General features: G+C 38.5%; 2 protein-coding genes across 7 annotated transcripts in view; one reads left to right on the top strand and one right to left on the bottom strand.

Moving 5' to 3' along the window:
- Window positions 1-12,746, top strand: part of frmd5a (FERM domain containing 5a) — a 110,709-nt gene extending 97,963 nt beyond the window's left edge. For 2 of the 4 annotated variants that reach the window (XM_079875053.1, XM_079875054.1), the window contains exons 11-15: window positions 1,779-1,853; window positions 2,891-2,959; window positions 3,137-3,243; window positions 7,784-8,142; window positions 8,322-12,746. In XM_079875053.1, the coding sequence (XP_079731179.1) occupies window positions 1,779-1,853; window positions 2,891-2,959; window positions 3,137-3,243; window positions 7,784-8,142; window positions 8,322-8,369 (658 nt within the window). In that variant the 3' untranslated portion in view covers window positions 8,370-12,746. Of the gene's footprint in view, window positions 1-1,778; window positions 1,854-2,890; window positions 2,960-3,136; window positions 3,244-7,783 lie in introns of all 4 variants that reach the window. The other 2 variants (XM_079875051.1, XM_079875052.1) reach the window with 1 other exon arrangement.
- Window positions 12,747-12,757: 11 nt separating this feature from the next.
- blm (BLM RecQ like helicase) lies at window positions 12,758-24,217 on the bottom strand. 3 transcript variants are annotated; one of them, XM_079875015.1, is made up of 22 exons: window positions 23,773-24,217; window positions 23,100-23,160; window positions 22,421-23,018; window positions 22,155-22,272; window positions 21,955-22,055; window positions 21,744-21,864; window positions 20,724-21,466; window positions 20,438-20,614; window positions 20,061-20,179; window positions 19,870-19,983; window positions 19,691-19,789; window positions 19,382-19,530; window positions 18,724-18,830; window positions 18,472-18,632; window positions 18,121-18,316; window positions 17,663-17,853; window positions 17,288-17,432; window positions 16,963-17,162; window positions 16,651-16,846; window positions 16,300-16,422; window positions 13,541-13,748; window positions 12,758-13,105 (listed from the first exon to the last, which is right to left on the bottom strand). In XM_079875015.1, exons 1-22 carry the CDS (start codon window positions 23,865-23,867, stop codon window positions 12,904-12,906), a joined length of 4,224 nt encoding a protein of 1,407 aa, XP_079731141.1. In that variant the 5' UTR covers window positions 23,868-24,217; the 3' UTR covers window positions 12,758-12,903. The 3 variants fall into 3 exon arrangements, with proteins under 3 accessions (XP_079731141.1, XP_079731140.1, XP_079731139.1); XM_079875014.1 differs by having other exon boundaries at window positions 22,421-23,160; window positions 23,773-23,928; window positions 24,024-24,041; XM_079875013.1 differs by having other exon boundaries at window positions 22,421-23,160.
- Between the last annotated feature and the right edge of the window lie 144 nt (window positions 24,218-24,361).

Consider the following 24,361-nt stretch of genomic DNA (forward strand, 5'->3'; position numbering starts at 1 on the left):
AAATGTGGAGCTGTAGTTCAAGTCCCCTAGAGAAGTGGAATTTGTGGCAAGTGAAGGCAGATGATAATTGAAGAGTGGGTTTATGATTCACATAAAGGCTGTCTTTGGGGAAGGAGATTCCACACCTGGTGATGAAAAGCCTGAATCGAATGTTCACCAGAGACTGACTGAGTCAGAATACTTTCCGTTTCAGTTATTGAGGGATAGATATATATAGATAGATGATACTGTTTGTGCACATCATTGGGGTAGGTAGTATGAAAAAATCATCCTTTTTTCAGTATATACTTAGTTAGTAAAATCGTTAGTATGTGCTTAATAAATACTTACCGGTATTTAAATAATTAAAAAATACCTCTACTTTCTTAAATACAGCTGAATTCAATTAATGAAATACAATTGAAAATGAACCCCATTTAATTAAATTTGGAAGTTGATGAATGCAACCTAAGAAGTACGATGGTTCATAACACATCAGATTTTTATTGGATGAGTCGTATTTGAAGTCATAATTAATACACACATACTTGTGTCCTCAGATCAATTCAATTTGATGTTAATTTAATGTGGCAAGTTTAATAAGTTCATTCATAAATAACTAATATAGCAAATAATAATCTAACACAGTATAACAGGTCTAGAAAAATAAGTTTTCACAGATTTCTACTGAATCAGGTTACAGTTTATGCCATCATATAATCAGTGGTGGACAGAAACAAAGTATTTTTACTAATAGTAACTGTACTTAAATGGATATTTCACCCAAACATGAAATTCTGTCATCATTTACCCAGCCTCAAGTTGTTCCAAACCTCGATGAATGTATTTCTGTTTTGAAGAATATGGGTAACCAAACAGTTGATGGATGCCTCATTCACATCCACTGTATGGAAAAATACTATGGTAGTCAATGGCTACCATCAACTGTTTGGTTACTGACATTCTTCATAATATCTTCTTTTGTGTTCAGCAGAAGAAAGAAACTCATACAGATTTGGAGCAACATGAGGGCGAGTAAATAATGACAGAATTTTCATTTTTTTGGATGTACTATCCCTTTAAGTAAATTTTCAAATATCTTTACTTGTTTTAAAATATTTAAATTTTATCTTCACAAGATTCCAAAGTGATGTCTGATTTGTGATCAGGCTGTTTCTTTTCAATGAATACGTTAAATCAGTCCAATACTTTAAACTTTTAACACTTGGGAGCATTTAAAAACCTTTCACTCAAGTAAAATTGAAAAGAAGTACTTATACTTTTACTGGAGTAATCTTTTATTAGGGTTCTCAGGCACTTGTTTGTACTTCAACCACCACGGTAAATATAGATTAAAAAAATATAGGTAAAAAGAACCTTAGAAACATATATCTGATTACAGCAGTGTCATATTTTTGTGTAAAAGATATAAAAGAGAAATTCAGAATATCGTCACCTTCCTAAAATAATTGCCTAAGTCATTTTTTGACAAAAATGATTTTTTGCATAAGTCATCTTCTCAAGATGCTGGCCACCTCTGGTAAAATAGGCTGTTTTATTTTGCCTAAGTCAAAAGACAATGAGACTTTTCAAGATGGCAGTTGCATCAAGAAGAACGCAAATCTACTCGGCCTCTGAAGTTAGGTTCAGTTTTTTGTGTTTTCTGAGAAACCTGAAAAAATGATTCAGGCAATTATTTTAGGAAGGTGACGATATGTAGCTTAGAAATAGTGAGTCAAATGTGTAAATGTGTTCAGAGAACGTTGGGAGTTGAATGATTTCTCTCGGCCCCTCCTCAGGTTGGAGAAGTCGAGCCAGGTTCGTACGGTGTCCAGCAGTAACCTGTTCTTCAAGGGGAGTCGTTTCCGCTTCAGGTAAGTGTGGATGGATAGGTCACTGCCGGTGGACCACCACAGCCTCAGGGGTCCCGCTCCAAAAACAGCCCGCTGTCCTCGTCCCGGTCACATAGAGGTGACAGCTTCGGAGCCGATGCACCACGACCTGCTGCGGATGGTGCTGTTCACACAGGCCACCTCTTAGACACAAGTGTTTACTTATTACCAGCAATTGTAACAGATGAATGGAGCCATCGGGGCAATTAAACAAACAGCACGATCCATTATTATAGTGGGCTCTCAGACTCAAACGCCTAATTAGGAAATTGATAACGGTTATTTTCTCACTCCTATGTAAGGAGACAGGCAGGATTTTAAGGCAGTGACTCCGCTGGGAGTTTTTTGTTATAGGGAAGTAGTTCAGTCACAGACTGAGAGGCAGAGATTGAGTTAAGAGAGGGGACTCAATAAGGTTAATCTAATTCCCGAGCTTCATGGACTCGAGTCGCAGTGGTCACCATCCCTCAGTCACAGGGATTTTCACACAATTCCCACCAAAATGCCAGCTGTTTGAAACCGTCGCTGTTTTCTCCTCAATGGTTGAGCTGTTTTCTTTTGGTTGATTTTGATAGATGAAGCTGAAACAGTCTCAAAACAGGGTGTGAAATTAACACCCACCAACAACTGTAAATGCAGGTGCTTTTTGCACAGTGGCAGGTAGTTTTGCTCATCTGCCAGCTACTGTGGTGAGTGTCCTGCAACATATTTCCAGTCAGGGAATATTTTAGCATGTTTGTGCATCTTACATTGAAGATATTTGCTATATAAGATTATATTATATCATTTTTGTGTTTTATTTTTTTATAATATTATTGTGGCAATATAATATAATACAATGTGAATACAAAGAGAACTATATTTTAGATGTTGAAGGTGATATCATTTTTGTTACAGTGTGAATATATATGGGTATTTAAGATGATTCTTTTTTTTTTTTTTTTTTTGGACAAATATATTTTACACTAGCAGGGATAAAACTGGACACGTTTTTGTAATTCGTTTTTGTTTGATTTCAGTGGAAGAGTAGCCAAAGAGGTAATGGAGCAGAGTGCAAAAATTAAACGGGAACCTCCAGAAATACATAGGTATGCATGAGTGCGGTGATAACCGTATAATTGCTAACACTGGGTCATGTTCTTCTGATGGCGTCACATGTGTGCATGCATGCCCAGTAAGACTGACTGATGTCTGTAGTTGTAGGACATACTGTAATATGATAAATGGGGGTGTTGATGCAGTACTGTATGTGTATGTGGTCACAGGGCTGGCCTGGTGCCCAGCAGAAGCTGTCCATCCATCACACATGGGCCACGGCTGAGCAGTGTCCCGCGCACCCGCCGGAGAGCCGTACACATATCCATCATGGAAGGTGAGAGTCCAGTTCAGCCCCATTAACATGAGTTCAGCTCTACGCTGAAAACACACGCAGAGCGCTAAATGTCAAATCACTTAGGCCTAATGGTTTGTAAGAACATTAAAATGCTGTAGGAAATAGCCAACCTATAGCTATATATATAAAGGGCAATTCAAGACAGTTTATAGGTACTCAGTCAAGGAAACTTAAAGATTTCTAATGAAAGTGAATGTATGCAATATGCAGCTTAGATATTTGGATCTGTGCGGCAACATTTTTTTAGCATGTATAAATGTACTGTATGTGTGTAATAAAATATATTCATTAAAAGAATATTTATTTCCGTTTTATTTTATTTATTTTTTGTATTTTAATATATTATTTTCATAATTTCACTTTATTTACAATTTATTTATTTTTATATAAAGTTTAATTATATATATTTTGCACCTTATGCATGTGTGTGTGTTTATAAAAGGATATGTATTTATGTAGTTTTTAATATATTGAATAATATTTATTTTTCTGTTTTATTTTTATTTATCTTTATATTTTAAAAAATGAATTAATATAATATAATTTTATTTTATTTACATTTTTATTTAAAAAAAAAATTTATTATACATTTTTACCTGATATATGTTTATGTATCTGTGTGTGTGTTTATACATTTTAAAAATGTGTACATTTTTATGCAAAATTCACAAATATACAAAATATTTTAACATTTTTATCTTAATATTTTATAAATAATTGATATAATTTGACATTATTAATTTTTTTAATTAATTACACATTTTTATGTGTGTGTGTGTATTTATATATATATATATATATATATATATGCACATGCGTATACACAAGAGTTGAAAAGTTGAGCGCATGCAGTAATATGAGGCTGGACCAGTCTCACTTGGAGGACTGGAGATGCAGGTGCTTCTGTCAGTCACAGAACTCTATTTCTGTGCCAGCTGTGTACAGTCAGTACTAACACTTCCCTGTGGCACCAGCTGTGCCATCGTGTCCCACCCATCAAAGGCTTACCGGTGTCCTCTGCCCACCCCTTTATTCTGGGTCTCCTCTATTGAGCCTGACTGTTAGACTAGCATCACAACACAGCACTGCCCACTCTTAACATGAGTACATAGACGAAGTGCAGTCCAGTCCCTGCTCACTGTATCCTCTCTGGAACTGCAAAAAGACCATCTTAAGATGTTGTGAAGAGCTCTTGTCTGCAGTGCGAACGTTTCAGAGAGCTTGGAGGATAAAGTCAACTGTCCTACATGTGCTGACTGTGAGTCTTCAAGGAGTATTAATACCCTCGTCTGAAAATAGACAGGGCCTTTCTCGCCATTTAAGTCACTGGCTGAGGGAGGGAGGAGGTGAGAGGTCTGGGTGGGGTACGATTCGCCACCGTTTACCAGCACAGCCAAGCCTTTACCCAGCAGCCCACGGTGGAAAGAGGGCACCGGTTACAGGGTTTCTACTCGTTCACACGCTCCCTGAAGAAGTACGCCGGCTGCAGACGTTCGCTTTTCGGAGATAAACATGGTGAAGTGCCTAATCCGCATCACCACGCGGGTGAACGTCCACCTGCGCATGATCAACCACTGCTATCGGGATGTAAAGGTTCGGGTGCTGAGTTTGGGGCCTCGAATGCTGGGAAAGGCCCTTGGTGTGCTGCCCCTTTACCCGGCACTCACGGGGCAGCAGGACCAGCTGCGGGCATCACCTTTACCCATGACTTCACCGTCTTATGCAGGGCCCGCCTCAGCTAGAGGTAAAGTCTAAAGTGTTTTTGTTTGGGCACCAGATGCTTGATTGGTGGTTTAAATAGATTTTTCTGAAGGTCTTTTCAGTAAGATATATTGTATTTCTGCTTTGTTATGATGAAATTGGTTTAGGTGGGTTAGAATAGAAAAGGCATGTAATGGAGTTTGGTGTTTTGGTGTTGCTGCAGTGTTTTTTGTTTTCAGCATAAAAAGCGCTTTAATAATGTAGAACATACAGTACCATTCAAAAGTTTGGGGTCGGTACTGCTTTTATTGAGCAAGGATGCAATAAATTGAAGATTTGAATAAGAATTTTTTTTTTTTTTAGCACCAAATCAGCATATTAGAATTATTTCTGACCTCTGAAGTGACTCTGAAGACCTGAAATGACACTGACTGACATTGAAAATTCAGCTTTGCCATCACAGGAATAAATTGCATTTAAATGTAAATTTTAAACTAATAATATTTTGCGATATGACTCTTTTAATTTTTGATCAAATAAATGCAACCTTGGTGAGATAGACTTCAAAAACATTTGAAAAAAATCACACCGCCCCCAAACCTTTGAACAAGAGTACATTTTAAATAAACAGTTAATTGTTGAACTATTCATAGTCTTGTTTGGATTGTGAACAGTCAATCAATGAGATGTGTGGATTGAAGGTACTCTACATTACTCATTAACAGAAGCTGCTCTCTTCTCAAGAAAAGGCTCTTCATGTGTCCTGATCATAATACACAGAGCATGTCAGAAGTTTGAAAGCTGTAGAAGCGTTCCTGGGTGTTCATTAATCCACAGGCTAGTCTTTTACTGTTACTGAAGAACTGCAGGAGTTGCAGAAGTGTACAGCATAATATGTGGAGGACTGCACACTAAAACTGAAATCTCATTCCAGCGGTGAATTGTGTTGAAAGGAGGATGATAATATTAGAGTAGCCTTCTACAAAAAGACATTGACTCAATACAGAAGTAATTCAGAAACTGAACTGCTTTCACAGGAGAAATTGTGCTCTCAGTCCAGACATCAATTCTGTTGATACTGAAGAGAGTGATTAACTTAAATAATACATTAGATATATTAACCGAGGAGTTAAAAAAGTTCAAACCGTTTTAAAGAAAAATAGTCCAGGATTTCTTTAAACTAGTGCTAATGGAAGCTTTTACTGCAAAAGAAGATTTAACGGTCAGTTAGTTACTGCAAGGTTCACATTTTTGTTTAAACAACATATTGGCAAAAACAAAGTAGATTGTGTTTGTGTTTGGTTGAAGAGGCTTGCACATTTTTATGAATTATTAATGCAGAAGTACAGGTAAATACAAAGGCTTCACAAGCTTTTTTCTTGCAGCCGTATGCTTATAATTCAAGTAAAACTCGAAAAATGCACTAAAGCAGATGTGCTTTCATGTGTGACCATTTTTCTCTTTGGCAGGGTGTGTAATATTGTGAATGAGAGGCCTTTGGTTGAGCTGTAAAATGTCGCATCGTCAAGAGATGAAATCCTAATCCTTTCACATCAGAATAGAGATGTAACGTATCTGCAGTGACACGCTCCAGAATCTAATGCTCAGCAAAAGCTGGCATGTTTCTCTACTTTGGGTTCCTTGAGGAAAAGGGTATGCGAGAACTGAAGCACGAGGATTTATGGGAGATTTGTTGCATCCTCACTTTGTGGTCTCTGAGGTCGCTTACTGTGACGAATCCTCTTAACATAAGTGTTAAAGTTATGTTTAAGAACAGAAATATAATTCCACTCTCCGTTAGCTTCTGTATATCATGTAACTTCTGTACTGAATTATAATGGGCTGCTATCTGCCGTTTAAAGCCTTTCTAAGTTAGTAGCAATTGAAGACTGTGTGCTATATATGCATCTGCATGTAGTATTGCGAGGTCTAGTCCTTTTGATTTACCATGTGTTGCTAATTATTACAGCGCCTCAGTAAGTTGGCTGTTTGCCTGTCAATACTGTACATGTGATTCCCAGAGCCTTGCAGTACAGTGTCTATCAGTGCAAACAAGCTGGGAAATGTCTTTTCACATTAGCGCTCTGGTCTGCGATTTAGTATCTAGGTCTGTCACCTGCATGAGACCCTTCTAATATTCCCCATCAAGCCGTATGCACACCGTGTCACCCAATATTTTTCATATTGTTATGTACTGTTTAATTGTATATTCAACATACTTCTAATTTAACACATATACGATGCAGTATTGGCAGCCTATGCATTGTAAGTCTGGACATTCAATGTTAAAGCATGAGAAGATTTTCACCCTATCTATTTTGTAAATGTATCCCACCTGACTTGCTTGTTTCGGAGCCTGGCACGTTGCAACTGGCAACTGACGCTGGTCGGTCACGTGACGGTAACAACATGGCGGATGTAGTATGTCCGAATTCCATTCATGCTACCCATATTCATACTATATATAACATACTTTTTTAACGGTCGCAAGGTAAATTCAAATTCAAATGTAGTACCTACTTAGACGGTGCCTGATTTCGGACTCAACGTAACACTGGACGCGACAAATCCTTTTGTTCTTCATGTCAGAAGTAGTGTGAGTCTTGAAGTGTGTCAGAAATAGAACGGGGCATCAGTTTACTGTCGGGAATTTGTCGTGTAGACAGCATCACTGATTATAATGGGTTATATTTGCTTTTATCGCGTTGCACCGCTTGCACCTGGTGTAGACCCTGTGACAGAAATCACTTTTTATAATTTATGAATCATTAAGTTGCCCTTTTGTCTCTCTCTTATCTTTCCCCTTCCCACTGTCCAGGTCTGGAATCCTTGCGGGACAGCGCCCACTCCACTCCAGTGCGCTCCGTGTCCCACGGCGACTCCTTCATGTCACGTTCGCGCAGCCATGTGATGGACTCCGGCGATGGGACGGCGGTCATCTCCGACGAGACCTACAGTCCCTCCGACAGCGTTCTGCCCACACCGGTGGCCGAGCACAGCCTGGAGCTGGCAGTCTCACGCCAGATCAACGGCGCCCCCTGCAGCATCGAGGAGGAGAAAGAGTCGGAGGCGGGGACGCCCAGCGTGGGAGACCTGGCCGAGTTAGGAGCGGACAGTAGGGCGACAGGCCCCTTGAAGAGCGCAGGCGGGGAGGCCACGCTCAGCGAGACGGAACAGGTGAATAAGTTTGTTTTAAGTGTACTCCGTCTGCTCCTTGTGACCATTGGACTCCTCTTTGTCTTGCTCCTCCTCCTCATCATCCTCACTGAGTCCGACCTTGACATTGCATTTTTACGTGATATCCGCCAGACCCCCGAGTTTGAGCAGTTCCATTACGAATACTTTTGTCCCCTCAGACGGTGGTTTGCCTGCAAGCTCCGCTGGGTGGGCGGGCTGCTCATTAACAAGTGAAAATGAGGCACTAAAGCTCGTAAAGCCTCCCTTGTTGGGGTCGAGAAGACGCTAAACACGTGGAGAGAGAGAGAGAGAGAGCGAGAGAGAGAGAGCGAGAGGCGGAGGGCACCGACCTGTCCCATGAACCCAGCTTCTTTCATGACACTCCTGCTGATACACGGTGGACCACCAGGCCCACAGCTCCTCTTCTCTTCCACTTTTAGTTCTTTCTCCCCCACCCATTTTTACACCTTTATTTTTTTCTTCTTTTTTTACAAAGACATTTTTTTGGTTTTTGGTTTCCTTTTTTTGGATTTCAGGTCATTTCAGGTATTTTATTTTTACAAAAAAAATGGAAAAAAAAAACTAAAACAAAACTTAATTCAAAGACTTTAGAAGATTATATTATTCCTTAAATAGGGAATATGAAATATTTTGTTGCAACAAGAAAATGTTGCCTTCATTTATATTTATTTTACAATAAAAAAGTCTTATTAAAGAATGTGGTGCGTTAAGTCTAGAGAGACGGCAAGTTGGTTCAGTATAGTGGGTTTGGAGAGCGTGAGAACGTGGAAAACCAATGCTTTTCTGAGTTTATGCATAATTCATGTCCATCCGTCATTTAACTCTTAGTAATTTTCTGAAGGCTGCTATAATTGACCACACCGACGATCAGATCAGCAGAGGGTTATATGTAAGGTAAGAATGTGCAAGTTATTTTGAAAGTGAGACCTGAGGAAAGACTGGAAATGATGTTATTTGAATAAAATTGATGGGTACATTTGAGTTCTGTATTTGGTGACTTGAGATTTAGGGTGTCAAATACGTTTTAGGAATTTAATTGTGTTTAGGCGGTAGCAAGCTGTGAAGTAGAAATCATTTTAAAAAGGTTCTTTCTTATGGATACAGACAAATTAATTGGTATAAATTGTGTTCTGTTATGTGACCCGATAGTGTCGATATATGTTAAAGAAGTTCTCATGACTGATTTAAAAGCAACTAGCACCCATAGATCCAGTCTAGCTACAGTAGATGTGCAATACTGTAAGGGTTTGATTTTTAAGAAATAAGTACATTATTTTCTTTTAATGAGTATGTCCATTTGCTTTATTATTATAATTTTTCATCCTGAGTCTTTCTCAATAGAAAGAAATCCCATTGTATAAAGTTTTTTTTTTTTTAAATTCCATATCAGCCTTGCTCTTAAGTTTGTATTTTGTGGATATCATGCTATGATTATTCTTAATTACAATAACAATGCTGTACTTTTTGTACAAAAAGTAGTTAGTTTCCTAATATATCAACAGTTTTTCCATGTATATTTTAACAGAAACTGAAATGTTATTTTGTTATTGAAAATTAAATTATACCTTTTTTAGCTCTGTGTTTCAGATGAGGTCTAGAATCTATGGCGTTTCCGTCAAGGGAGCCACGAGAAAGATTTTTATCCACATCCACAATCCATTTCCAACTTAACCAGTAATGAGTAAACCATCCCAGCGCTTTGTAAATTGGTAAAGGCCCAGCATTTGAACAATACTGATCGCTTTATACACAGTTTACCCAAAAGACTCATGTGTATGTTTGTGTGTGTGTGTGTGTGCGTGCTCATATTTGAACAATTGATGTTTTTGGCAATATGTACTAGAAGGCCAGGTTTAGTCTTTAGTACACTATGTCCTGATTAGCCTATAGTATTTATTTAAAGACAAACGATTCTTCCAGTGGCATGTCAGTAGGACAGGGGTTTTATTTTACCGTACACTATCTATCTCTTCCCCTTTGAAACTGCTACTGAATTTGAGAAAGCGGAAGATAGAGGAAGTGAATAGAAAACAGACAAAGCGGACTTATTTTTGTGTACAGCGAAAAAGAGACAACAGCCAGTGGTAATTACCATAGTAAGGGGGATGTTTTAGATCTTACATTGGTATTCTCACTACGATAAATTACAATAATTGCAGCTTTTGAATATAGCATTAGTTTGTGGCAGCTCACAAGCTTGGCTTTACTAGTGCAGTTATTTTAAATGAACATGCTTCGATCCACTAATCACAATGCTGTTTGTGAGGCCAGAATCACTATGGTGCTAGTGAACAAAAAGGATGGCTGAGATGTGTTTTAGGAAGTGGCTGACTGTAATATGTCTTTATAACCATTTCATAGAACTGCTGTCTTCCACTGACTACAGGAGCTGAAACATGCAAACATGAGGTGCATGGAAAACTGTAGCAGAAATGGCTGAAACCGCTAACACATGGAAGAGAGAGAGCCATTGGAGTTATGCATGTCTCTAACCTTGAGAAGCATTCATGCATGCATTTAGAGCATCTCTGATGTGCCAAGCGTTGTGGTGGCTTAAGTCCATTTATATTTTTGTAGAACCTGATTGAACAGCTGTTTTTCCCAGTACAGTAATACAATGATCTTGCTCTGGTTGGTATCTGCATGCCATTGATGATCGGTTTTATTGATTCATATCGATAAATGGATTTTGTTTAGAGAAAAAAAAAAACAAAAAAAAACATGCTTGGAAGGCCAGTAATGGTTTTGAAAAAGAAGATAATTGAAGATTTGATCGGATTTTACTCATTGACAGCATTATGTAGCCTCAGTGGTCAGTCCTGCATGGCAGCGCCATTCAATAAGCAATAACCTGAATTATAGAATAATTTAAATGAATCTTTTTGGTGGTTTTTGTGCTGTTGTGTAGCAAGTCAGACTTCCTGATGTTTTCTAAGGAGCTGGGAATGAATCCATTTCGTTTGAGTTAGACGCAAAATTGCGATTTTAACTAAAAAGCTCATTTTATATGACGTTTATCGCCCAAATTTGCTACATTTTATACTCATCGTGAGCACTCGTCATCTTGTTTGGATCCTGAACCGACAGTGTGCCGTTGTTCTGAAGTTTTACGCTTCTCTTTGTCCTTAGAATCCTATTGCACAAACTGGCGCGGACTCCTTCCTGGTCTCGTAGATCAAGGGCAGTTGCTACACAAGGAGTCCTTGTGAACTTCTACTTTTTACTTTTGTCTCTAGACAGTTTTCCTGTACTGTATGGAATGGCCAGGTTTGACTGTGATGAATGCAAGGGTCCGGTAAAGGACAATTGTCAGCTAAATTGGTTCATCATTTCTGTAAACTAACTGGGTTATTTCACAAGGTCCCTTGATGGACTTTGTATCAAAGTATTTTTATGCTTCTTAGTATGCAAGTGTATTGCATAGACACTTGCAATGACACTTATAAAATGAAAAGGAGTTCTTTCAGGAGTAATGCTGTACACCGCAGATAAAGCACTTCACTGGCTTAAAATATACCTTGACAGCATGTACAAAATGTTACGGCTTCAAGCGATCCCGATCAGCCTATTAAAGATGGTGATTTTAATGTTTAAGATCTGTTATTGTTGGCTACAGCTGTTAGATTCTGGTTTACAGTTGTGAAATCGTACTGACTGGCAGCTACTCTTTAAGAGTTCGAGTTTTAGAGATTAGAGCTCATTCCAAGTAAGGTCAGAATGTCCTCCATGTTCATTAAGGAGATGTTAGAGGTCATTTAATGAACCGCTCGCATTAGACAGCAGTTGTGTGATCTCTCAGATCGACTAGGTTTAGTTCTGAAATCATTCTACCAGGAACTTTAAATTTCGTCATCATCAGAATGAATGCTCCTTACATGCTTGCATACAAATTCCCAAATTATTTGGTAAAATCTGACTTCACCTGAACCGTAGCTTTAAGATCTACTATGGCGCTGAGATCCAGTAAAGATCAGAGGTGGCAACATGCTTTGTTTACTGTACTGTGCTTCTGTCACTTTGCCAGCCCCCACAGTCCCTTCAACAGCTATGCATATACATGCACATTTGTTTATGCATAGATGTGTCTGTGGGTGTTTTTCTGTAATCTGCATCTTTTGGGACTAGAGGTCGCTGTTTAGTTCCTTAATATATGAATATTGAAATACATACAAAATTTATGTGCCAAATGCAGTTCCTGTTAAGTCAGATTCATTCCAAAATCATCTTTGTACTGTAGGAAACCTTCCATGAAAATGGTATAAGAAATTGTTTCGCTGGTAGTCCCTTGTAACTGGTGCCATGGAAATATTCAAACTTGAAATAAACATTCAAAAGTGTTTGAGATATCTTGTGGTTTATAGTTCTGGATGTATAATTAATCAGATGGCTTATAGATATTCAAGTAATTCCACTTTTTACTACACCAATGTTAAAATAGGACCATTTCCATTAATAAAACGGCATCACTGGTTTCACTGGCATTTCCCCCTAAAATATATTTTTGAAAATGCATTGCAGATTAAACTAACCTCACATATATCAACCCATAAGAGATGGGGCAATAGTAAGTTTTTTTTTTTTTTTTTTTTAATGAAGCACAAGAATTCATATTTAATTTAATTACAACTAAAATGCATATAGACCACAAAACAAAATATTTATTAAAAATCTGTGTATAAAATGTATACAAATATTAACAAACTGAATTTACTTGATATTCCCAGTGGAAATACTCTGTTTCTAGATGTGAGAGAAAGCTGGTTTGAGGAATGGACGAGCAGCAGTCTGGGGGGTGGGCAAAGCCATGAAGCCGGGCCTCTTCGCTGCTGGGACTGACGGAGAGGGCCTGGAACCCCTGCCTGCACTCCGGCTCCCACCCCTGTATCCTCCTCCTCCTCCTCCTCCTCCTCCTCTTGATGAAGACCAGTTTTTGCTGTATCCACTACAATAAGGGTGGAAAGAGGTAGTTAAAGGAATAGTTCACTTTAAAGTGAAAATTCTGTCATCATAAACTCACCCTCATGTTGTTTCAAACCTGTATGAATTTCTGTCTTCTGCTGAACAGAAAGGAAGATATTTAGCAGAATGTCAGTAACCAGACAGTTTCTGGGTCCCATTGACTTCCATAGTATATTTTTTTCCTACTATGGAAGTCAATGGGACCCAGAAACTGTCTGGTTACTGACATTCTTCTAAATATCTTCCTTTCTGTTCAGCAGAAGAAAGAAATTCATACAGGTTTGAAACAACATGAGGGTGAGTATATGATGACAGAATTTTCATTTTAAAGTGAACTATTCCTTTAATTTGGTTTCATATAGCCGATATGGAAGTCTACACAATCCAACAATGCTTCTGCTGTAACAAACATACTGACCCTTTAGTGGAGGAGTTCTGGTCGCTGGAACCCTTCCTTCTTTTGGGTTTTTTGGAGTAAGACCCTTGCTTTCTCTTTGCTCCTCGTCCAGAGTTGCTTCTGAAATAGGTTGATGTGACGTCACCTTCACCTTCACCGTCATCATCATCTTCATTCTGATGGCCTCTTGCTGTGTCAATCCATCCTGAACTCTCGGCCTGTGCCTCAGCTGCAGAGGGAGTGTGAGAACATCATGTCTCTCCAGCTACTTTATAGGTTGCTGTTTCGAGCTAGCTGATATATGATCTGTTTCGCAAAGCAAGTTCATAGGCAGAACTATCCAAATCAAAACTCTGTGCCTCATCTCTGGTCATCTGTAATATTATATTAAATAATTTGTACTGGTCTTGTACTAAGGTAAATTACATTATGATGAAATATAGATATGTAGGAGGCTAATAATATCGGCCAGTAAAATCAGAGGACGTCTTAGATTTTAAACTTTATACCCCATTAAAGTGATAGTTCACCCAAAAATTTAAATTCTGTCATTAATTACTCGCCCTCATGTTGTTCCAAACCTTTCCAAAGACTTTCGTTCATCTTTGGAACACATTAAAGATCTTTTTGATGAAATCTGAGAGACTTCTGTCCTTCCATTGACAGCTACGCAACTGAACAATGAGCAAAAAGTTCCTAAAGAGAGTTTAAAACTAATCCATATGAATTGAGCGGTTTAGTCCAAATTTTCTGAAGAGACTTGATCGCTTTATATGATGATCAGATTGAATTCAGGCTTTTATTCACATACACATTCATCAACTCAACTGACTTAAGATTTTTCTAGTCGACTAGTAGCCACTCATTTAAGCCATTAACCGACTAGTTTATGATAGTATTAATTACTTAATATATACTTGGGGTTGGGGGGTGGCATCGGAAAATCATTTCAGGGATGAGAAAGAATATTATATGCAACATTGTTCTACATTACAGAGAAAAACTACAGCATAATGAGCAATTAAAATATGAATTAAGCGTGCACACATATCTTGCTGCAGCAGACCGGAAAAAGTAATGAATATGAATGTGTAGGAAAAAACAGGATGGAGACTGTCTGAACATTTTAACAATTTATTAATAAACTAGTGATTTCTGAGTCAGTGTCGGCTGCAAAGATTAAGTTGAAAACGCCGACTCATCACCTCTATAGTACAGTGGATCCGCCTTTAGTGAGGAATGCATGTTAAGCTAAGCATGCCGTAAGCACGGTACTAATTTAGCTTCCAGACTCACTCCCTTGGATATTCGCCTAATAATAGCACACATTTATTTAGGTTAACGTCTGAGAAAGTGGCCATGTAGAGAGGCTACTACTAGCATGTTTCAAATGATAAGTCATATCTGAGGTCAATGACTGTTAACGATCTGTCTGTCATGGACTGCGTGACCGTCAATTCCTGTGAAGTTTTTTTTTTCTGTGACTAACAGACTAATTAAAATTTGGTCGACTAACCCTCTTCTTGTCAACTAACGTTTAGTTAACTATTAGGGGGCAGCTCTAGATACGTTAAAGGTGCAGTGTGTGATTTTTAGCGGGTTCTAGTGGTGAAGTTACGAATTGCAACCATCAAAAGTTACGGTGGTCGACAGGAGATGTCATCGTCTGAGACGGCAGAGAGTAGTCAGTTAAGCAATAAGGTTTCTTTACAAAGATAAATTAAGAAATTAGGTTTACTTGATTATTCAGTAAAATTATGTTATTGCGAATATTATTGTTACTTGTTCATCATTGTGTCAGTGTTTTATTCGCTGCCTTTATCTAGCTTCTTTGCATGAAGAACAACATAGTGGCGAAACACGTTTGTCCGTTTAGGGCCACTGTAGAAACATGTTGGCGCAAAATGGCACATTTCAATATAAAGGGACCCACAGTGTATGTAGATAGAAATGGCTCATTAAAACATAACGGTAGAAGATGTTCGGTAATTAAATAACGGTAATAAAAACGGTTCATTAAGTAAGGTCTTTATACAACACTGAAAACATAGTTATGTATATTATATTGCATTTCTGTCTACAGATCCTCCTAAATATTACACAATGCACCTTTAACGGAAGTTCAAGCATATTTGCTTTACGTGCAAGAACCAATGAGGTTCATTCTCGAGTTACGTAGCACGTTTGAGCTTTCGCAAAAACCAATGAGTTTTGTTTTCACACATCAAGTACGGTTGAGCTTACATTCAATCTGTTCATCATATAAAGCAATCGAGTCTCTTCAGAAATTTTTTACTCAACCAATAGATTCATGGATTCGTTTTACAATCTCTTTGAAGCGACAAAGTGGTAGCTGCGTAATTGTCAATGGAGGGATTTAAGGTACAGCTACATTAGCAAAAAAAAGTCCATTGTCAATGGTGTAACCATATACTGGATGAAGCACAGCTCACAAAGTCATCACTTTCAAACCAAGCAGCTTTCTGTTGAAATCAGGTGACCAACTTGGCCCTGAGACAAAATTCTTGTGTGGATTCCAATTGAAATTATTGGACTTCTACCTTTGTTTGGTGAATTTTCACGGGCAATGTGACCGCACATTAAGAAAGATGCATATTTGCATTCACCTCAGTTTTTGTATGTGATCATCCATTTAGGTTACTAGTCTCTAAAACAAGGGTTAGGCTTGAAGGGATTATTGTAACGTAGTGTGTCAGGGAAAGCGTTCATCTTGGGGATATAATCTATATGTAGATGAGTGTGTGTTGTCAGACCCTCACCAGGCAGCTGCCACTCAGTGTACTTCTGCAGCAGTTCAATAACCTCAGCGCCATACTTCTCCAGTTTGTCTTCGGTCACACCGTCAATCTGCAACAGCACCTCCGGATCAGCCGAGAGGGTCTCTGCACAGAAACACATCACAATTAATTTAACACAGCGCAAATGTGCTGTGAAAAGGGAAGGGGATTAATTGCTTTGGGTTAATGAAGTGTTTCATCCCAGTAGCACTATGTAAATCTGCTTTTAAATAATAAAAAAAGACAGTCGTAAATGTGCTGGAAATTGAATATATATTTGTGTGTTTATATACTATTTACACATTTCATTATATATTATGAAACTTTGCTAACCAGCAATCTTTTTGAGCGTGGCTGTGGAGAAAATGTTGTAGTAATGAATGCCGAAGACTTTCCCCAACTTCTTGCACAGATCATTGAGTTCCTGCAGACACTTTTTAACCATCTCTTCTCTCTTAGACACATTCTCAGTCACAGAGGCTTTGTGCTTTCTGATGCTGGATGCACTCTCAGTCTCAAGAAATTCAACCTGCAATGGAGTATAGTCATTATTACAGATTTTGCATAGAGCATACAACATTAGTATTGAGCATAAAAAGCAGTGTCTCAGGAGAAAATAATATATTATAATATGAATAGTCTCACCTGCATGCAGCCATTCAGTACAGTCATAGCTTTAGGCCCTGCAGAGATATAGGCCACTGCCTGCCCGTTGACAGTGATGTACAGGTCCTCCATCAGAACACTATCCAGCACCAGTTTCTTAAAGAGCCTCTCAGCATTGTGTTTAGAATATGCCGCTCCTACCCCAAACATTCCGGACTGGATCCGAGCGGTTTTGGAGCCTGTCGCACAGAGATATTCTTATTGAGACCTAGATCAGCCGTCCTGACAGGCATTATATCTCAAACACTGTATGAGGCAAAAGATATTCATAGTTATATTCGCACTATCATTTGTGACTTCTTACCCAGAAATATCTCGACCAGCATGTTGAGGGTAAGCCTGTTCTGCTGGGCGGATTTGCCATATCGGTTTCCAACCTTCTCACAGTTCTCCTGCACAAACCTCGCAATCTTCTTCACATCATCGGTGACATTTCTTGATTTATATTTCTGGAGGTAAGTATTAAGATGCATGAATTTGCATTTGTATCTGTAATTAATTCATAATGGCTTATTCAAAATGTTCATGCTCTGAAGTAAACGATTAGTCGATTAACTTGTTTGGTAAGCAAACGAAATTCAATTAGCAATGGATGTGTACAATTATACAGTTTATTATTAAGCATTACATTTGTATAATGAAAGCTGTAAAGAATGAACTGATTTGATGATGGTCTTACATGTGGTCTGGCACAATTGTCACAGATGACCTCAGGATGCTCTTTACAGAAGCTTGTATTAAACGTGTGCTCGCCAAAGTAAGCCAGCAACTGGATCCTCCTGCACTCGGCCAGATTCTCACAGAAATGCACCATGCTGTGAAGGTTGTTGATGTGGGTGGCCTTGGATTGCTGGTTGCCATCTTTATCCACTGCAATTATATTAACGGTTATGTAGGCCACGCTCACACAGACAGGTTAACGACTGTATAATAGTGTCTGGATTTTAGTATTCCACATCCATGTTTTGAACATCTTCATTATGTGAAGCACCCTAAAACATGTCATTTTACTGCACAACAAATTTAGTTCTGTTGTGTTTCTATGTCTTGCTTAGTTTGAATACTTTAGTGTTATAAGTGATTGTTATGGTTAAGCCATCAATATTTATATCCTAGCTTCAATGCAAGAGTACACACTAGCAATGAGTCTCTTGATCCGGATAACATCAGTGTAGGAATAGAAGAGGACGCAGTGGGAAATCTCTCCATCTCGACCAGCTCTGCCTGATTCCTGGTAGTAACCCTCCATTGACTTGGGCAGACTGGCATGGATCACATAACGCACATCAGGCTTATCGATACCCATACCAAATGCAATGGTGGCGCACATAACCTAAAAACGAAAGATGAATTGTTTAAAAATAAATAGTGGTATTTGTGGGAACATAAATACAAAAACACAACATTTCAGCTCAAAAGAGCTGGTCCATGTTTTAAAGTAACAGTCCTTTTGGTTCAAAATTGTACAGTAAGAACTGGATGCCTCACCTGGCAGCCATCCTGGTTGATCCATTTGTTCTGGACATATTCCCTGTCACTGTCACTCAGGCCAGCGTGATAAGCCTGTGCTGCAATCCCAGCCCTCTGAAGACTGTCAGCCAGAGTGTCGCAGTCATTACGAGACAAACAGTACACAATCCCCGAGTCACCTACACACACAGTCAACATGGTTTACAGGGTCTCCCATGCTGGGCTGAAAAATGATGAGCTAAATACTGATTTAATCTGGACAGCACTCACGTGGGTAATATTTCTTAATCCACTGAATGCATTCCTCACCAACCTTCTTGGGCTTTTTTGGCAAAACGGAGTATTTGAGATTGTGCCTGTTAAAGCTCATTGTGAATCTGTGAAAACATTATCAATGTATATATATGTGTATCAAAGCATACATATATCTTACACATACACTACTGTTTGTAAAAGTCTGCAGATTTTTAAAAATGTTTTTGAGATTCGTAGTATGTCTATTAATATTGGAAACAGTTATGCTGCTTATTTTTGTGAAAACTGTGATACATTTTTTCAGGATTCTCTGAACAGCATTTATTTGAGATAGACATGTACATTATAAATGTAAATGTCTTTACTGTCTCTTTCGATCAAATTAATGTGTCCTTGCTTACTAAAAGTTAATTTGTACTGAGCCCAAACTTTGTAGTGGTCCCCTCCCCTGTGAGGACAATCACTTGACCTTTTAATTATGTGAAAATGTTACTTTGTACAGTATTTTTGAAGCAATGTGAGTTTCAAAATAATAATATATCCATATTATAATCAATGTCTAATGTCAGTAACATTAATCAGAATACAATGTCCTACATTATAAATGATTTTACAAATACATGAAATGGCAGAAAATGTGAGTAATTGAGGAATTGCATGCAAGACGACTTACACCTGAGGACGGGTCATTGCTAGCTGGTTAAGAATGTCTTTCTGAACTCTAGGAGTAGCTGTGGCTGTCAGTGCCATTACAGGAACCTTGGGAAACATCCGCCTGAGCTCATGCAAGCGCTTGTAGTCTGGCCTGAAATCATGACCCCACTAAGGGAGAAATAGATCTATTTTACAATGTTTGTATGGATGGTGCCACACTATTGATTAACATTTGTACATTGTAAACGAAGACATTCTTAACTAAATTATTAAAAGCACATATTTTTCACTGTTCTTGTTGCACTGTACAATTTATAAACAAGCTTACCTGACTGACACAATGGGCCTCATCAATGACTAAGCGAGCCAGCAAACCTCTTTCAAACAGATTCTGAAGTGCACTAATCATTCGTCCACTTGCACACACCTGAGAACAATAGCACCACATTTCAACGGTGGTTAACATGCATGCAAAATTGCAACACACTTGTCTGGCTTGAAACTCACCTTCTCAGGAGTGGCATAAAGCAGTTTGATGGTGGGATCCTTCCTAGACAACTGCATGTAGATCCGCGCAGCCTCACTATCTTTTTTATCCCCTGATAAACTAGTTGCACAAATCTGTAACACAAAACTGCATGGTAAGCAACTGTTTCAAGTCGAGAAAATCATTGTGCATAAGGAAAAGAAGGACTTACATCTAATGTAGTGAGTTTTTGGACCTGGTCAACAATGAGAGACCGTAGAGGAGATATGACTACAGTCACCCCAGCAGAGATACAAGCAGGAAGCTGATAGCAGAGACTTTTACCACCACCTGAAAAGGAGTTGTGAAACTTTTCATCATTAGAAAACACTTTAAAAATATTTATGGTATTTTAAAAAAACATTTTTCAATTATATATATGTGTGTGTGTGTGTGTGTGTGTGTAAAATCATTAATATAATTTATACAGCTAATAAATATAATATAGTTGTAGTCAAGACATAGTGAGCTGGGATTTCTAGTCTAACCTCAAAATAAACAAGCTATACAAGTCATAATGACTTTGTTGCTATAATGCTTGTAACGAACCTGTAGGCATCAGTACAAACGTGTCTTCTCCTAACAGTGCAGCATTAATGGCCTCCAGCTGATTGAAGCGGAACTGATGCAGCCCAAACTTCTTATGGAAAATCTTCATCATCTCTGCGCTATGAGGAAAGCCGAATCCTCTAAAGCGGTCATGAGCTGGGTTTCTATACACAGGCTCTGCAGATCAAGACATACACTTGTATCATAAAACTGCTCATCAAGCCATTTCATGGGTCTCTAATAAGATGATCTAAATGGTAAGGGATATTCCATTACTTAAACTCACCAGGGTCGGGTGTTTTGGCAGGTTTTGGTGCTGTAGGTGTGACTGTCTTTCTCTCCAACGGTTTTGAAGGCCCTCCCTCCCGCACTGATGGTGTTTTTGCAACAGAGATGTCTCTTGATGCCAAGACGCTTGAAGGTTCTTCATAATAATCTGGAATGTCAGTCTCATCAAAATCATCAATGTCAAAGTCATCAATGTCAAAGTCATCAACTGGCTCTGTGTCTGCTCGAGAAGTGTTGGGTACTGCAGTTTTGGTTTCAACACTGCTCTCTGCATGTCTCTTGCCTGAATCCACTCTCTTGGGGGAATAAAACAGGCCATTTTGGTCTACATCCACAGTCTGATTGTTTGCTTCACTGAAGGACAACCTCTTATCTGTCTTTGACTCAGATTTGCTCACAGCTGCTGGACTTGACCTGTTTAAGATGTCCCCACTAGTTGCTGTTTTTGAGGACCAGTTAGGATTCCAGGAACCACCAGGGGTTTCAACACCACTGATGACGCAGTCGGAGTCCTCAAATACGGAGTCATTACGCAGAAACATGTCGGAGGAATTGAACTTACGACTCAGAAAGTCTGTTTTGACACCTCCTCCCTTTTCTGATGTCATTGGGGTCATCGATGATGACAGACTAGAGGGTGTGACTACAAAACTGTGTCTGTTCAGCAGACTAGAATATGGAGTTGCTGATCGGGCTAAATGAGATGCTATGTACGGTGCACCATTAGCAAGAATCCTTTTCCTGTGGTAAAGACAGTGTAATGGAGAGTTATTACCGGTAATACTGTAACACGCATAATGGCATCTATCACTTACTGTATAGTGATAGAAAAGTATTCAATTAACAACACACTCGCATAATTGGAACATTTATTTGAACATAAAAAATACAGTTTTGCAATGATTATTTTTGGCAAAAATGTTTTTTAAATTAAACTCAATTCATTTTTATTCTAAGGCAGTACAACAAATTCAACCAAGTATTATAACTCAGCAAAAGGCCACCTTTATTGCTTTACCTGTGTGCTCTCTGCAGTAATAGCTCTGTACCGCTGGTCAGTGCTATGAGCTCATGCTCTGGAATAGTGTCCACTAGACAACAAATAGACTCCATAATACTAAAGAGAGCATCATCCGTTCCTAAATCACAAACACATCATGTACATTAGACACAGTACATCCATTCATATCCAACTTTTAGATCACAAAGCAATCCTGCACGAGTGATACCTTTTAAGTCTTTGGCAGGTTTATCCAAGGGTGCTGACAGGCTTGAAGCAGATTCGTGAGGTAGTACATTTTTGTCAGCATGGGTAACAGAGTCAGATGACCTATAAAACAAAAGAGTTTTGGGAAATTAAATGTAAAAATTAAAAGGAAAGTGTTTATTTTTTTAACAATAAAAAAAAAATTCAATGAAAGCATGTTACCTTTTCTCCAAGGGACTCATCTCCTCAGGAACAGGGGAGGGTGGGATGAAATCCTCATAATTTTCATAAACGTTGTCGTTCTCACTGTCATCAACATCTATGATGTTTGTCTCGGTAGCTGCAATTCAAATACTGCTAATAAATTTCCTTGTGAGCTTCAATTTATATCCAAACACACCAAGCTTTTCCTTAGCAGGTGAAACTTTGGTAAATAAAGACTTTAAAAAAACAACACTAAATCACTAATAAAATTGAGGTGCACTAACTTGTCACACACTTGAAATCCTCCTGGTTTTTGACAGGTGAAATACAGTCGATGATTTCTTCATCCTCGGTGTCACTCAGTAATGCCTTTTGCTGGACTGATTTACGTCTTTTGCCTTTTTTAATGGGTGATTCCTCTGTCTCGATCTCAGCAGGCTCTGTGCTGACTCCATTAGCCGCTGACAGGACGTCCTTTGGGGCAGTTATGGTTTCTGTAGCGTGTAAACCTCCGTGTAATGTAGTCTCGTCACTCTTGGCACAAGAGGAGTTTGGGGATGTGTTCTGGTCTGATAAACTTTGCTTGTGTGTAGAGGTCCCTGCAACTGGGGACACTACTCTTCCCTTGACTGGGGTTTCAAAATCATCCAAATCATCCCATTCATTGAAGGAAAGTTGAGAGAGATCATTCTTAAATTCACCAACAGTTTGATCATCAGTAGAATCCTTAGGCAAGGCTGCAGATTTTGGCAAAGCCTTAATGGTAGATTGTACAAGAGGTGTTTTGTTCACAGCAAATGGGTTGGCCAATGGATTAACAATAATTGTCTTCAGCCTGCTGGGTGCTGTGAAGAAGTTGACTTTCGGCGCTACTCTTTCAGGCTTTTGTGGAAATGTCACAGGAGTTTTGGTTACTTCACAGCTGCGGAGAACATTCACACTCCTGTTTGCTAAGACAGTTACCTTTTGAGGAACGTCCACTTTGGAGATGCCTGATGAAGACTTCTTTTTGAAGCAAAACCCCCTGAACAGAGGAATTTTCAGAGGTTAGACACACAAGTAATTAGCTACACATTTAGGATGTTGTTATGGTCAGCTCACTTTCATTAGTATAAAGCATTTGGTAAAACTTATTTATTTTACAGTGTCGTTGTTACACGTTACATGCAATTACTTTAGTGATAACTATAATTTATGCATAATTACATGCAACTAACCCTATAGTAAGTACATGTAGTAACTTATTATTACTCAGTACTTGAATGCATAATTGCACTGCAACACGTACACCTTAAAATAAAGTGTAACTAAGCATTTCTGAAAACATATTGTCCAAAAGAAGCTACAATATAAAGAGAAAACCATTACTTTAACCATAAAGTATATTACTTTGAGGACGCTTATTTACTAATCAACTCCTTTAGCCATACTTCTTTCTGTCTATCTACATATCTGTCTACCGTTACTCATTTATCTCTCTATCTATAAGTCTGTTTATCCATCTCTCAAATTGTCTACCCATATGTCTATCTACATGTCAAGACTTTCTGGCTGTCAATGTTTTCTGTGCATAACGTCATCATTATGTGCACAAATATCTATCTATCTATCTATGGATATATAGTAATGTTCTTACCCAGGCTTTGTTTTGAGCAGTGACAGTTTGTTCTGTGCAGCATTATTGTGTCGGTCCAGTTGCTCCTTTAGGTTGTTTTGAGGAAGACTCGGCATCGTGTGTGCATTTAAATGAACTTTAAATCCTCAGTAGTTCATGTATATGGCATTTAATCAACTCCACAAACAAACACCCGTAAATAAACACAGGTATGCTCCGTTAGAATTAATGCGAGATTACAACCTTCGGTTAATTAGCACAAAAACACTCACAACGCAATTGTTCCTCTCTTTCTGTCATCGTATGGACCTTAAAACCACAAACCGACACAAAATTCCTTTATAATAACCACCACCAAACATGAAAGTTTGATATTCTGATACAGACAAAACAAATGAGCGCCACACAACATCACCATAACACACCGCTGAAAGGAAGCCTCGCGCGTCCCGCGTATTCGATTCTGGCGCTCTGATTGGACAGCTGCTAATAACATCACTTCCTCTAAGCGGCACTCGTAACATCTAGCAAAATATTATTTTTCAGTATTTTCGGATTTAGACCAGCAAAATTTTCTCTTTTATTAATTTATCCTTTATCAGTTTTGTTT

This window comes from Squalius cephalus, assembly GCF_949319135.1.
Source record: "Squalius cephalus genome assembly, chromosome: 6".
NCBI lineage: Eukaryota > Metazoa > Chordata > Actinopteri > Cypriniformes > Leuciscidae > Squalius > Squalius cephalus.